This window comes from Drosophila guanche, unplaced genomic scaffold (genome assembly GCF_900245975.1).
Source record: "Drosophila guanche unplaced genomic scaffold, DGUA_6, whole genome shotgun sequence".
Taxonomy (NCBI): Eukaryota; Metazoa; Arthropoda; class Insecta; order Diptera; family Drosophilidae; genus Drosophila; species Drosophila guanche.
The window spans coordinates 124,172-137,324 of NW_022995759.1; the positions used below are offsets into that span (position 1 = coordinate 124,172).

Consider the following 13,153-nt stretch of genomic DNA (forward strand, 5'->3'; position numbering starts at 1 on the left):
CTGCACCTTAGCGGTGTTTTGTCAAATTTTACATTTTTTCTTCATCTGTCATCTATAGATGTACATAGAGCTCCTTTAGCTCGCCCCCCTTCCCTAGACCAACGCACTGCAGACTCTCGGCAGAGGCAGAGGCTGCACACTGCGCCAAGCAGAGTGTGCATGAGAGAATGTGCAAAAAACAAATATAAGCTGCGGGACGGGGTGGGTTTAGCCACTGCAAATAAATTTCTTCATTGTGGCTATAATAATGATCCAATCCGATCCCAATTTGGCGATCTGATAGATATGGCCATTCCATACGGAATGGCGTTTTTATACCCGGTACTCGAAGAGAAAATAACGTAGATTGTATTTGTGCACAAAGTGAATGTATGTAAAACACAGAAGGCAACGTTTCCGAACCCATAAAGTATATATATTCTTGATCAGCATCAATAGCCTAGTCGATTGAGCCATGTCTGTCTGTCCGTCCGTCCGTCTTGTTGAGCGCCTGGATCTGAGAGACCATAAAAGCACCAAAAACCAAAAACACCAAATTTTGCATCCAGATTTCTGTTTGCTCACACTGTTACAAGTGTATTTCAAAAATGAGCCCCGCCCCCTTCCGCCAACGCAAAAGGGCGAAAACCTACAATTTTGAAGATAAAAGAATCCTAAAAACGACATTCCGTAGGGAATGACCATATCTATCAGATCACTGAATTGGGATCCAATTGGACCATTATTATAGTCAGAATGAATTATTCTACAGGGGCTAAACCCACCCCGCACCGCAGCTTACAGTCTCTCATTCACACTCTGCTTCTGCTGTGTGCGGCCTCTGCCTCTGCCGCGAGTCTGCAGTGCGTTGGTCTAGGGAAGGGGGGCGAGCTAAAGGAGCGTGTTGGTGTGAGAAGTGTTGTAGTAGATGTAGATGACGGATGAAGAAAAAATTTCAAATTTGACAAAACACCGCTAAGGTGCAGATGTGGTACTGAGTGCCGGGTATAAAAGTTGTGACGCGTAAGAAGCGTCTCACACATCCCTTCTCGTTTTTCTTCAAAAAAAACTAACTGACACTACACAACGGGCTGAAACCGGCCTAAGTGTGTTGAAAATTTAAAAGCGACTTTATATACATTTACATATTTATTAAGGATCTAATCAATTATTTTCAGCGTAGGACAAAACGAATTCCTTTGTTAGATTTTATGTTCTTTAATCATTCATTTCTTTGCCAACTCAGCGGAGAGCCAATCAAGTCCTTCATATAGTCCATGACCTTGAGTGGCGCAAGTTGCTTGAATAAACCACTGCAAAAAACGGAGTATTAATTAAGTACTATTAACATGTTAAAAAAAATAAATATGTACGTGGCGGTTTCTTAATTGGTTCAGCCGCAACTTGTCTGTAAGTTCCGCGGCAGTCATTGCATTCGGTAGATCCTGTTTATTAGCAAAAACTAAGAGCACAGCATCTTTAAGCTCATCTTCTTGAAGCTAGAATGAATACAGAAAATTAGTTAGTGGATAAACCTATTGAACAGTTTAAAAGATAAGGCAAATACCATATTCTGAAGTTCCTTTTCAGCTTCATTTATACGATCACGGTCGTTAGAGTCCACGACAAAAATTAAACCTTGCGTGTTTTGAAAGTAGTGGCGCCACAATGGTCGAATTTTATCCTGACCACCGACATCCCAAACAGTAAAACATATGTTTTTATATTCCACGGTTTCTACGTTGAAACCGATGGTAGGAATGGTTGTCACAATTTCTCCCAGCTTCAGTTTGTAGAGTATGGTCGTCTTTCCAGCTGCATCTAAGCCAACTGCGTTCGAAAATGTCGTTTAGTGCACAGAATTATTCAAATATCATAAGAAAATAAAGAGCATAGATATTTATATGGTCTGTAGCTGGTAGCTCAATAGCCACCGCCTAGAGCAACAATCAACACCGTTTTTAGCAAACTTACCCATTAGAATGCGCATTTGCTTTTTTCCAAACAGACGTGTCAAGAGGCTAGATATAGTCAAGCCCATCTTGTTTTTTGTTGGCTTAAGCAGCAATTAATTTTGTACTAGGAAGTTTAAAGCGTTTCTTCCTTTTTTCTATTTCAATTGACGTGTAAGCAATTCATTCGATTAGTGAGGCAGTGAACTGTCAAAGAAAAAATTGTACCTACCTCCACTACAAATAAAAATACTAGAAGTCGATATTTTATAATATATAAACATATTTTAATATATTAAATGAAATAATATATATATCGGGAGCGTGTGTGGACTGAGAGAGCAGCTGGTAGACAGGCCAAGAATAAATGGCAAAAGGCGGGCACCACAAAAAATTTTAGCGAAATATTTGCTATATATTTCTTTTGTGCGTGGAACGTAACTAACAAAGGCATACAATCAGCTGTGATTGGTAATCATGTGTACTGCAGTGGCAGTTGAAATTCAAAAGTAATAAAATGAGCTGGTAGTTGAATTAAGAATGCATTTAGCATTTGCCAATAATGCATATGGTTCGCAAAACGTCAATTATTGCCGAATGAGCACAAATAATAAATCATTTATTTATTAATTTCAGTAAAAGGATTTAATTTTCAATAAAGTCATGGGATAAGTATTTTTTGACTCCGACGATCTATTTCGACTTTTTTTTTTTGCGATTTTGCGCATAGTTGTTTCTTCCATATTTCACTCTTCACTCCAGGAATAATTGTAAACTAAGTTCAGGAACTCCAGGAATAACTAACTGAGTTGTTCTCTCAGTCCACACCCACTCTTCAAATCAATATATCGATAAGAATCTGTGGATTTCGGTTAACTTGCTGGATACTCAACAAACGGAAACGCAAACAAAAAATTCCTAGAGCAGTTATTTTTATATGAAGTTTGACAGGAATTTTTGTTTTCCGCTGTGCTGGATATCCGGCTTTAAGGTAATAAGGAGAGAGCGAAAGACAGCAAAAGCTACGATAAGAAAAATCCAAAACACGACAATTCGGCGCAAAAATTAATTAAAGAAGCAGTGTGTGTTATCCAGTTAGGAGGCATCCACAACGAATCCCTGAATACCATAACACTCCAAATTGCGATGAGGCGAACATCAGCGAAAATGCTCGTCGAACGTGAATCCTCTTACCCACAACTGCTAGGTCATTGAGGCTTGTCCCCTACTGAAAAGGTAGAGTGTGTTTTAAATTTCAATAGGAATCATGTTTTTTACGTATTTGTTTATTTTAAGCTGTCACAGGAGTACCCTTTAGATTTGGTTGTTTACAAATATTTAATCAAGATATTATATTAATTTATTAGATAATGTTCAAACATCATATACGATGATATAACTGCTTTAAGCTCATTTAAATATTGGTTTAATGTTTTTTTTTATATTTGCATTAGGCATTAAAATAGTATTTTCCAAAATCTAATTATTGTTCATCCCTAGAATTTAAAACCTTGCAATTTGGAAAGTGGTCGCTGTTATCGGCTAAACAGGTCCTTACCTTTTTTTTTTAAATTATTTTAGGCAAGAAATAAATACAACAAACATTTTTTTCAGCTAAAGAATTGTAAGTTTGAAGCTAAATGTGTATGGGTGCATATTTTACTTAAAGCATGTGTGCAACAAAAAAAAAAGTTCAATGTGGTGTGGGCTTGATTCTTGATTTCATTGCCCTAGTTTTCATACTCCTCTGTTGTGTTAAAATTGATAAAGTAAAGCGAAAAGTTGTATTGTATTTGTTGTATTGTTGTATTGTTGTATTTATAAACGATAACTTCCTTAAAAACATCCATGTACATATATATGTACATATTGTCGACTTCGTTAGGTTGTTTACACATGCCGTTGTTGGAACGTGCATATGTAAATACATATGTACATACATATATAACACAAACATTATAAGACCCTTAAGTTATTTCGATTTTATATTTGTAAATAAGTTTGCAATTTATTAATACACTTTGCAGGCCTGGAAACATAAAAGGTCTATTTGCATACCTACATTTTGGAAAATTACTCAGGGAATACAATTCAGGAAATAATATTATATGTAATTACCTAATACATACATATTCCTGCTTTGGTGTATGTACGCCATTGAGAAATGATTTGGTACGTCCTGTGAAGTTCAAAAAGTTTATAATGGATACAAACTTCGTTGACATGGCATACGAACGTTATGGAATACTAGTCCAAAATGAACAATATGATGAAGATACAACAAAGACGGATGACATTCAAAAAGTTAATGTCAACAATGGTGAGTTCTGCACACGGTTTTTTATTTTCTAATATGTATGTAAAGAATATATGCTTAATTCAAACGTGTTTACATATAGATGTTTTTTTTGTTTCCAGCCATTTTTATTCCGGATGACATTTCCAGAGGCGGTGAAATTAATTCACAAAGAAATAAAATTTTTGATGCGTTCATTCAGTCGGAAACTCAATATACTGAAAGCATAATAAATACGAATATGCATGGAAAACAATTATTGAAAGAATCGGAGAACGTTTGTCCATCTAAAATGTAAGCCAAATCACTCAAACAGTACTATGTATGTAAATGGACATGCATAAGTACATACATACATATGTTCTGTTTTTTTCGTAAATTGTTTCTAAAAAATTGTTTGTTTACTTGTAGAAAGATGAGTGCCAAGAACTATGTGACAAACTTTGAAAAGGCGGAAAACAGTTTTAAGAACATTTGCTCTGAACAGCAGGAAATTTCAAAGGAATTGGTGAATTGTCTTCAGGGCAATGTAAGAGAAATAAAAGATTCTGATATTAGAGACCGCATTACTGACGATTCCGAAACAATTGGGCTTATATCATGTGGAAAGTCGAGACGCTGGGAACAAAAACTGGTTCAAATTAAAACTATGGAAGGGGAATTTAGTGTAACTATGTGGGCATCTGGAACATCTGATGACGAGTACTCCGGGTCTGAGCAAAATATTGGCGAAACAGACTTTACAAAAGAAACGGATAACACTTCTGATGGCGCAATGGTCATTTCACAAAGCCATGAAAACGTGTCAGACTTCGGGCAGGAGGAAACCCTCCTGCGGCAACAGATGTTGTACAATCAAGAATTCCAAATGCAGCAGTTTAACGTCTTTCCGTTAACAGGACAGTTACCAAAGGATAAAAAGCTTCCTGATCAAGCAAAGAATCCTTCCAACAGAAACTTCACCAAATCAACGTCCAGTTGTGACACTCAATCTTTGCTAACAAATTCCATTGCGAATGTGCAGTCTATAGATCGGTCTGGAGCGACTGCAATTGAAAATCAGAGATTATTAAATAATGATAATGATTGTGACTCGCGTGCGGCAGGAACACTTCCTTTTGGTCTTGGTTTCCAAGGAAGTCTACAAACAGATGGCTCGTCAACTCCACCCCAACTACCGTACAATGAAACCCAAGGTAACAACCATTTATGCATACGTGCAATATATGCTAATATTCTAACATGAATTAATTAATTTTTAGGAGCTTCAGTCACTACCACTGATCTGGAACTGAACAATTCCCAGGACTTAGTGGCTTATACAAACGATAAAAAGATAGCATGCCCTCATAAAGGATGTCATAAAAACTTCAGAGACTCGTCTGCAATGCGCAAGCATTTACATACGCATGGTCCTCGTGTGCACGTTTGTGCAGAGTGCGGAAAAGCTTTCGTAGAAAGTTCTAAACTAAAAAGACACCAGCTCGTTCACACAGGAGAAAAACCATTTCAGTGTACCTTTGAAGGATGTGGGAAACGTTTTTCACTCGATTTTAACTTAAGGTTTTTAGTCCCTGAAAGATTAAAAAAAAGGAGTAGTAATGCTAATGACTAAACCTTTTTAACATTTTTAGGACGCACGTAAGAATTCACACTGGAGACAGGCCGTTTGTGTGTCCCTTTGATTCCTGCAACAAAAAGTTTGCTCAGTCCACAAATTTAAAATCACACATATTAACTCATGCAAAAGCGAAGTAAGTAATTTATTTAATTTAAAATTATTTGAAATAAAAAGTTTTGCTAACAATAATACATCTGTCGAAACTCTTATTTTTTAGGAGGAACACAAGTACTATTCGACACAGTACTTGTTCGAACAACGATTCAAATAGTCCTAGTGATGAAACAAACTCAAAAAATTATATTAAGGTAGAATTGCGAGATAATGTTTCAGTAAACAATGTTCCCTTTATAGTGTATGCAGATTAAAAAGTCTGTATATTTTTAATCAATATAAATATAATACATATTTTATAAGATTTAGTTATGTATGTAAAAATCTTCCCCGTCGTATACATGAATAAAAACAAAAGCGAAATGATTTTAAATATTTTGTCGTACATCAAAAAAGTATAAGAGTTTTGTATAGTGCTTTTCACAACCTTAAGAATCGTGTACAGAAAATATAGTTTAATAAATATCTATTACAAATATTTGTAACTGGCGTAATACAGCAAACATAACACCGCTACCTGTGAATTATTCCGCAAAGTGGTGACTTACGAAACCGACCATGACGTCATCTCACATAAACTCGCCAAGTTATCTGATTACGAAATTCCTTCTCGTTTTTTCCATTAGACATTTATTTCAATTGCTTTCAGAGTCATTAAGAAATCGGTACATTAACTTCTCTTCTGCAAAAGAAAGGAGCGCCTCTTGCGCATCTATATGAGTAGTTGAACAAGACCTTAGAGACGGTGGAAAACGTGAAGAACGAAAGGGAAAGTTGTGAGACGCTTCTAAAGCCTGGAATCAGTCTGTATAGCAAAGATTTGAAATAAACTTGTAACGGTGTGATTTCATGCAGTATGGATGAAAAATTAAGTTGCCCAAGGTCGTATAGTTTTTGAGAACGAGGCACTCATCAAGACGGACGGACAGAAGGACAGCCAGTCAAGGCTATATCGAGTCGGCCAGTAATGCTGTATATCCTGCTGTATGTATATAATTTATACCATAAAGTTTATAGGTTCGAAAAATGTTACTTCTGTGCGTTACTTACGTCGATCCCAACTCTTTAGTAGATATTCATGAATTAAGTTGTAAGAATAAATAAGAATTATTATTCTTCGACCATTTTATTTTAAATTTTTTAATGTTTGAGTTTATTATTAAGTCTTTAAACTTAACGACAGCCGCGTAAATTTGTTTAAATTTACAACATTTTAAATTATGCTGAAATTTCTTCATCTAGCAATATTAAATCCGGCTTAGAATGTCTATTGGGCGTTGGTGTTAATAATTCTTCCTGTCCCAAAAGATTTTCCATTTTAAAATGATCGGGATCTGTTATACTTTTTATGGGATGCACCAATTTTTTTAGTTGAGTTGCCATTGGAATGTTGATTTTGGTTGATAAAACATCTGTGAAAAAAATGAAACGGATAATTAATTACTGAAGTAATAATTTAACCGTATACTACAAATTAATCTTCATTTTATGAATACCAGTTTTGTTCATATGTATGTATGTGTATGCGAGAAAGATATATATATAACGGCTATCACCTTTTTCTACGTAAAACTTCTTAGTGCGATGAGTACTGGGTTCAGAGTCCTTATTTTTTTGACGGTTTGATCGAAAGTAATTTTGAAGTATATTTACATTATACGTTTCTTTGGATATGTCTGAGCTTTCCGAGTCCTTAATAAACAATAAGTGATTAGTAGATGTCTAACATTTTATTTTTGCATTTTTAATGAAGAGAATAATGAATAGCAGCTTTGACTTAAAGGTTAACTATAACAAATATTGAAAAACATTGAACATTGAAACATTGAAAAACAAAAAACAGACTACTATCATGTAGCAAAGTATTAAAAATTAAATTATGAAACACATATTATGTTTTTCCACATTGCTTTCATATGATTAATCAGTACACTCCATTGTCGTTGCCCTCACACTTACAGCGAGAGTCCTTTCACTCGCACCTTTCACTCGCACGTTTTCATAATTTTTTCCGACAGACCTCCTTATATAGTTGCTTTGTGCACGGGATCAGCCGGGATACGCCTGACCAGACACGAGACTCCCTACATCTACACGACGGCCGGATCGTGGCTATGGTATCAACAGGAGGACTAACAAAGGAGGCCACAATTGATACCGGGGCGTCCCGGAAGAGGCCTCTCCAAATTAAAGTGATGCCTTTCGGACTTCACTCTGCTTCGGAAACATTCCAGCGGGATGATCCAATCGGATCCCAATTTGGTTATCTGATAGATATGGTCATTTCCTACAGAATGGCGTTTTTAGTTTTCTTTTATCTTCAAAATTGATTTGGGAGGTTTCGCCGTTTGCGGGGGCGGGGCTCATTTTTGAAATACACTTGTAACAGTGTCTGGATGCAAAATTTGGTGGTTCTAGCTTTTATGGTCTCTGAGATCCAGGCGCTCAACAAGACGGACGGACGGACGGACAGACATGGCTCAATCGACTCGGCTTTTGATGCTGATCAAGAATATATACATATACTTTATGGGGTCGGAAACGTTTCCTTTTGTGTGTTACATACTTTGTGCACAAATACAATATACCCTATTTACTCTTCGAGTACCGGGTATAAAAAGGTCTAAAGTGGTGTGTCCTCTGACGAGCCATGGACTCTGCTCAGGCGGAACAAAAAGGGAGTGTTGGCGTAAGAAGTGATGTAGATGACAGATGCACTCGCCTAGAGCCGCACTCGGCACAAAGCAGAAGGTATAATGAGACGATGTGCAAAAAATGTTTGAAAAATATTTGTGGGTGTACACTTATACGTTATACGGTCTCCACGCTGCAAACTATAGGTAGAATGCAAGAATGAAGGATAGGGCCGAGCAGAGCCCTGTTTTAATACAAAATAATTATGTTGGTTTATGTGTGCTTAAAGTATATAGTTGTGAACATATTTACTTTGTCATCAGCTTCCACTTCCACACTGCCGATATTTCTTTTTTTTTCAATATATTTGGGGCTTTTAATATCATTTATTCCTGAGCTATTGACACGCTGAAAATCAGGGATCAGATGAGCTGGCGGTAGTTTTAAGCTATCTGTATCTGGGATCCTCCAAACCTTAAGATCATCATTCCAAACAGAGTTTTCTAGAATAACGGAGGGACACCTAGTAGAAAATTAATTCATGTGTTATTGTATATCAAAAATGCGTGCTGTTACCAATTTTTTCCGTTTCTCCGAAGAATAGGCTGAGCTTTATTAAAAAGTTGCTGAAAAAATTTAACGTTTCGTCCGAGATCTCGAATTTCATCTAAATAATCCTCTCGATCTAGCTGAAACTCGGAATTTAAGTCGCCAACTTCTCTTTCAAGCATTTTAATTTTTTGTTTGCAGGTTCTTATATGCTCATTTTTTATGTTTATTTCCTGTGTAATACTAGCGTAATGACCTTGCAAAAGATCTCGATCTTCGCTTTCAACTCTACTTAATGCGTTGGCGATCGCACTTAAATGGCGTTGTGCTGCTATTTTTCGTACCCTATGACGTTCCCTTAGCTGCAAATCATTAGCACGTTCACCTCCAATCAAAGTGCGTTTAATAAAATCTATACGATTTCGTGCTTGTAATTGCAGCTCGTCGTTTGATTCGGATGCTTTTGATTTATTTAGCTCAAATAGGTTGTCTGTTTCGCTATTTGGTGTAGGGAAATGTATATTGGCAATCTCAACGTCTGATTTTCGACTGTGTAAATTATAATAAATATGAGACAATTGTCTTACTGTGTTATCTTGGTCTTTCCTTAGGAATACTTTTTGTTCGGACTCTTCGAGCATTTTTTTTAAATGTAATATTTCATTTTGATACTGACGAAGCTGAGCATCTTTTGGATCTTCGTTAATTTTTGGCTTGTTTGAAATATGTTTTGCTCTGCTAGCGTAACGCAGTGTGGATAAAGTCTCGTCGTAGTTTGAGTCTGCTGGTGAAATACATGATATCATGAGAGTTTTTGTATTGCCTCCTAAAGAGTCCTGTATATGTTTATACTATTATGTATTAATTAAGCAATAATTTTATTGTTGTGTTTACCTGTAGAAGACGAGTAAGTTTTGAGTCCCGATATGGTACATGCTTTGATTTACTATCGACCAACGATGAAATTACGTTGCCCAAAGCAGAAAGTGATAAATTGATCTTAGTAGCTTCCTTGAACCGCTCACCCTGAGCTCCAGTCTTACGCTGTCTTTCAGAACCTGCTAGATCAACCAAGTTTAATTTTCCACGACGAATTCCTCCCATAACATCTCCCGATGAAATAGTAGATACAGATGGGGAAGAAGGTCCTTGAAATTGCTCCAAACTTATTGTAAATATTGAGTGAGAGCGGGAGCTTTTTTCATTCATTAGAGTAGAAGCTGTAACACGGTTTTTGTTGCCTAATTTTAGCCAATAAAAGCATTGTTTTGCGTTGATTACAGGTTGTGTAGATAACGTTGGCACTGTTACTCCCACGCCTGGTATTTCTTTAAGCGGATGATTTATAACACTTGTAGAATCAGACAACAAATCTCGAATATTTTCATTGTAAATTTCCAAATAACTTACTAAAGCCAAATATCTAATATTAGTGGCCATAGATATTGTTTCAAAAATATGTTCAAAACATCTGGGAATTATTCCGCAATTATAACCTTCTTGAACGTTACCATAGCCCTTTACGGGAGTTAAAAAATTATTACTTCACCAAAAACAACAACAAAACTATGTTACCTGCATTGTATGTGTTTTACCACAGCCAGTCTGGCCATAAGCAAATATAGTGCCATTGTATCCATCTAATGTGCTCTCAACTAAAGAATAGCACATTTCGTTATATATAACTTCAGTTTTTGAGATCATGTCGTACACACTATCGAATGTGAACATTTTTTTTTGACTGTTACGGGCCGAGGGATTAAGCACAGATATTGAGTATTCATTAATTTCCACAATGTTCTGAAAACAGAAAAAGTTGTATACATTTTATTATTATATTATATTTTTATACGCGGTACTCGAAGAGTAAATTGTATTTTTTTAGTATTGTATTGTATTTGTGCACCAATTGAATGTGCGTTACACAGAAGGAAACGTTTCCGACCCCATCAAGAATATATATTCTTGATCAGCATCAATAGTCGAGTCGATTGAGCCATGTCTGTCTGCCCGTCCGTCTGTCCGTCCTGATGAGCCTAGTACTCAGAGACTTTAAAAGCTACAGCCACCAAATTTTGTGAGAAGTGTCTCACACGTCCCTTCTCGTTTGTATTAATTTTTCCGTTTATTCGCTCATTTCTCGCTCTTTAATTTCAGGTACACATTTTGTTGTATTTTTTTGGTCTAAATGCACTCATTGTTTATTTACTTTGCTACTCACAGAGTTCTGTTTGTAATTAATACGATAGATATGCATCCTTCCTTCTAAGAAAAACTAATCTCTGAGCACCGGTGATTTACGAGAAAATATTGATGCTGTGCGGGATTGTCTATTGGAAGATAGTCCGTGGGAACGGGCTTTGGACATTAAAGGGACAAAGATATATTCATTTGCATGCACCTTTGGCCGATACAAATAAATGTTCACGTGCATTCATTTTGAAATTATTTTCCCATTTTACTAATGAGAGTGAGGAGGAACGTGTGAGACGCTTCGTAAAAGTCACAACTTTTACAACTTTTTTATACCCGGTACTCAAGAGTAAATAGGGTATATTGTAAATGTGGTCTGATAACTTTCCGTCTTGTTGACGCCTGTTTCTCAGAGACTATAGGAGCTAGCTACACAACATTTGGGTAATATTACACTGAATCAAGTTTGTTTCAAAATTTCGGAAACGTTTCCTTCTGTGCGCTACATATGTGCATCCACTTTTGGAGGTAATATACCCAATTTACTCTTGGAGTACCGGGTATAATAAAAGTTTTGGTAATCCATTTATGGTATTAGTTGATGAGTCATTCGGCTGGTAGCCGCTTGTCAATACATTGATTTTCAATTATCTAGATTAACATCAATATTTTTTTCGTTTTATTTGAACAGCTGAACAGTTGCCCTTTTTGTCTATGGTGTATTTCAAAAAAATTGTTTTAATAAGCGCATTCAGTTATATTAGTAAAATAAATATAAAATGTAGTAAATTAACTAAAAAAATTTGGCTCAAATTACTTAATTGAACTGAACTTACTTCACATTTACTTTCATTTTCCTTTCGGCTCATGGGACGGCACCGCACTACAACTTTTACATTTTCACTCATTTTTGCTCGGCGGTCAAACATCAACTAATGGATTGTCCACTTCTCTAGGATATAACTATTGTATAAACACACATATGTACATACAATACCTATGAACATATGTATATACCATCAAGGTAAACGCAGCTTCGCTGTTGCTGCAGTCTGATGAACATTTCTTGAAGCCAGCATTTTTCAAATCACTGTCTTGGCTCGCTAGTGATAAAGTGTTGCAATATTGTTTTGATTACCAAATAGTTATTAGTCTAGGCAAGGAGTTGTATCTAAAAGTACTTATAATAATCTTACAAAATAGTATAGCCCACATAATAAAGTTTCCATACAATATTTTTAACCACCCTATTTAATGTGGTCGTTCGCTCAATATTTTCTAGTCACATATGTATGTATGTACGTATGTCCATTATTTTTTATACCCGGTACTCGAAAAGTAAATAGGGTATATTGTATTTGTGTGAATAACGGTTGTATGTAACGCACAGAAGGAAACGTTTCCGACCCCATAAAGTATATATATTCTTGATCAGCATCAATAGCCGAGTTGATAGAGCCATGTCTGTCTGTCCGTCTGTCCGTCCGTCCGTCTGTCTGTCCGTCTGTCCGTCTTGTTTGTCGGCTAGTTCTCAGAGAAAATAGGAGCTAGAGCCACCAAATTTTGGCTCCAGACTGCTGTATGCTCACACTGAAACCAGTTTATTTAAAAAATTAGCCACCTTTCGCCACGCAAAAGGGCGAGAACCTCCCAAACCTACAATTTTGAAGATAAAAGAAAACTAAAAACGCCATTCCGTAAGGGAATGGCCATATATATCAGATCACCAAATTGGAATCCGATTGGATTATCAGCCAAAATGAAGAAATTAATTTGCAGTGGCTAAACCCTTCTGCTTCACTCGACCTCTGCCTC

At 36.3% G+C, this 13,153-nt stretch overlaps 3 protein-coding genes across 6 annotated transcripts; 1 reads left to right on the forward strand and 2 right to left on the reverse strand.

The window, feature by feature from the left end:
* Window positions 1-1,119: 1,119 nt before the first annotated feature.
* Window positions 1,120-2,128, reverse strand: LOC117590639 (ADP-ribosylation factor 2). The gene is made up of 4 exons (XM_034283469.1): window positions 1,954-2,128; window positions 1,547-1,809; window positions 1,353-1,478; window positions 1,120-1,292 (listed from the first exon to the last, which is right to left on the reverse strand). The coding sequence occupies exons 1-4, from the start codon at window positions 2,018-2,020 to the stop codon at window positions 1,206-1,208; spliced, it is 543 nt and encodes a 180-aa protein (XP_034139360.1). The 5' UTR covers window positions 2,021-2,128; the 3' UTR covers window positions 1,120-1,205.
* A 1,204-nt stretch (window positions 2,129-3,332) lies between these two features.
* On the forward strand, window positions 3,333-6,442 carry LOC117590592 (polycomb protein PHO). The gene is made up of 7 exons (XM_034283353.1): window positions 3,333-3,555; window positions 3,959-4,251; window positions 4,350-4,521; window positions 4,639-5,423; window positions 5,490-5,790; window positions 5,862-5,981; window positions 6,066-6,442. Exons 2-7 carry the CDS (start codon window positions 4,134-4,136, stop codon window positions 6,214-6,216), a joined length of 1,647 nt encoding a protein of 548 aa, XP_034139244.1. The 5' UTR covers window positions 3,333-3,555; window positions 3,959-4,133; the 3' UTR covers window positions 6,217-6,442.
* A 526-nt stretch (window positions 6,443-6,968) lies between these two features.
* Window positions 6,969-12,627, reverse strand: LOC117590591 (kinesin-like protein KIF17). 4 transcript variants are annotated; one of them, XM_034283349.1, is made up of 7 exons: window positions 12,175-12,627; window positions 10,721-10,945; window positions 10,040-10,663; window positions 9,173-9,981; window positions 8,909-9,119; window positions 7,519-7,654; window positions 6,969-7,374 (listed from the first exon to the last, which is right to left on the reverse strand). In XM_034283349.1, the coding sequence occupies exons 1-7, from the start codon at window positions 12,265-12,267 to the stop codon at window positions 7,181-7,183; spliced, it is 2,292 nt and encodes a 763-aa protein (XP_034139240.1). In that variant the 5' UTR covers window positions 12,268-12,627; the 3' UTR covers window positions 6,969-7,180. The 4 variants fall into 4 exon arrangements, with proteins under 4 accessions (XP_034139240.1, XP_034139243.1, XP_034139241.1 ...); XM_034283350.1 differs by lacking the exons at window positions 6,969-7,374; window positions 7,519-7,654 and having other exon boundaries at window positions 8,959-9,099; XM_034283351.1 differs by lacking the exons at window positions 6,969-7,374; window positions 7,519-7,654; window positions 8,909-9,119 and having other exon boundaries at window positions 9,666-9,926.
* Window positions 12,628-13,153: the final 526 nt, after the last annotated feature.

Coding starts and splice junctions, on each gene's coding strand:
- LOC117590639 (XM_034283469.1), bottom strand. CDS start 2,020: ATGGGCTTGACTATATCTAGCCTCTTGACACGTCTGTTTGGAAAAAAG. Junction 1,810..1,953: donor GCAAATGCGCATTCTAATGG/GTAAGTTTGCTA, acceptor TTTCGAACGCAG/TTGGCTTAGATGCAGCTGGA. Junction 1,479..1,546: donor AAAAGGAACTTCAGAATATG/GTATTTGCCTTA, acceptor TATTCATTCTAG/CTTCAAGAAGATGAGCTTAA.
- LOC117590592 (XM_034283353.1), top strand. CDS start 4,134: ATGGATACAAACTTCGTTGACATGGCATACGAACGTTATGGAATACTA. Junction 4,522..4,638: donor AACGTTTGTCCATCTAAAAT/GTAAGCCAAATC, acceptor GTTTACTTGTAG/AAAGATGAGTGCCAAGAACT. Junction 5,982..6,065: donor TTAACTCATGCAAAAGCGAA/GTAAGTAATTTA, acceptor CTTATTTTTTAG/GAGGAACACAAGTACTATTC.
- LOC117590591 (XM_034283349.1), bottom strand. CDS start 12,267: ATGTTTGACCGCCGAGCAAAAATGAGTGAAAATGTAAAAGTTGTAGTG. Junction 10,664..10,720: donor GTAAAACACATACAATGCAG/GTAACATAGTTT, acceptor ACTCCCGTAAAG/GGCTATGGTAACGTTCAAGA. Junction 7,655..8,908: donor AAGTGGAAGCTGATGACAAA/GTAAATATGTTC, acceptor TTGTTTATTAAG/GACTCGGAAAGCTCAGACAT.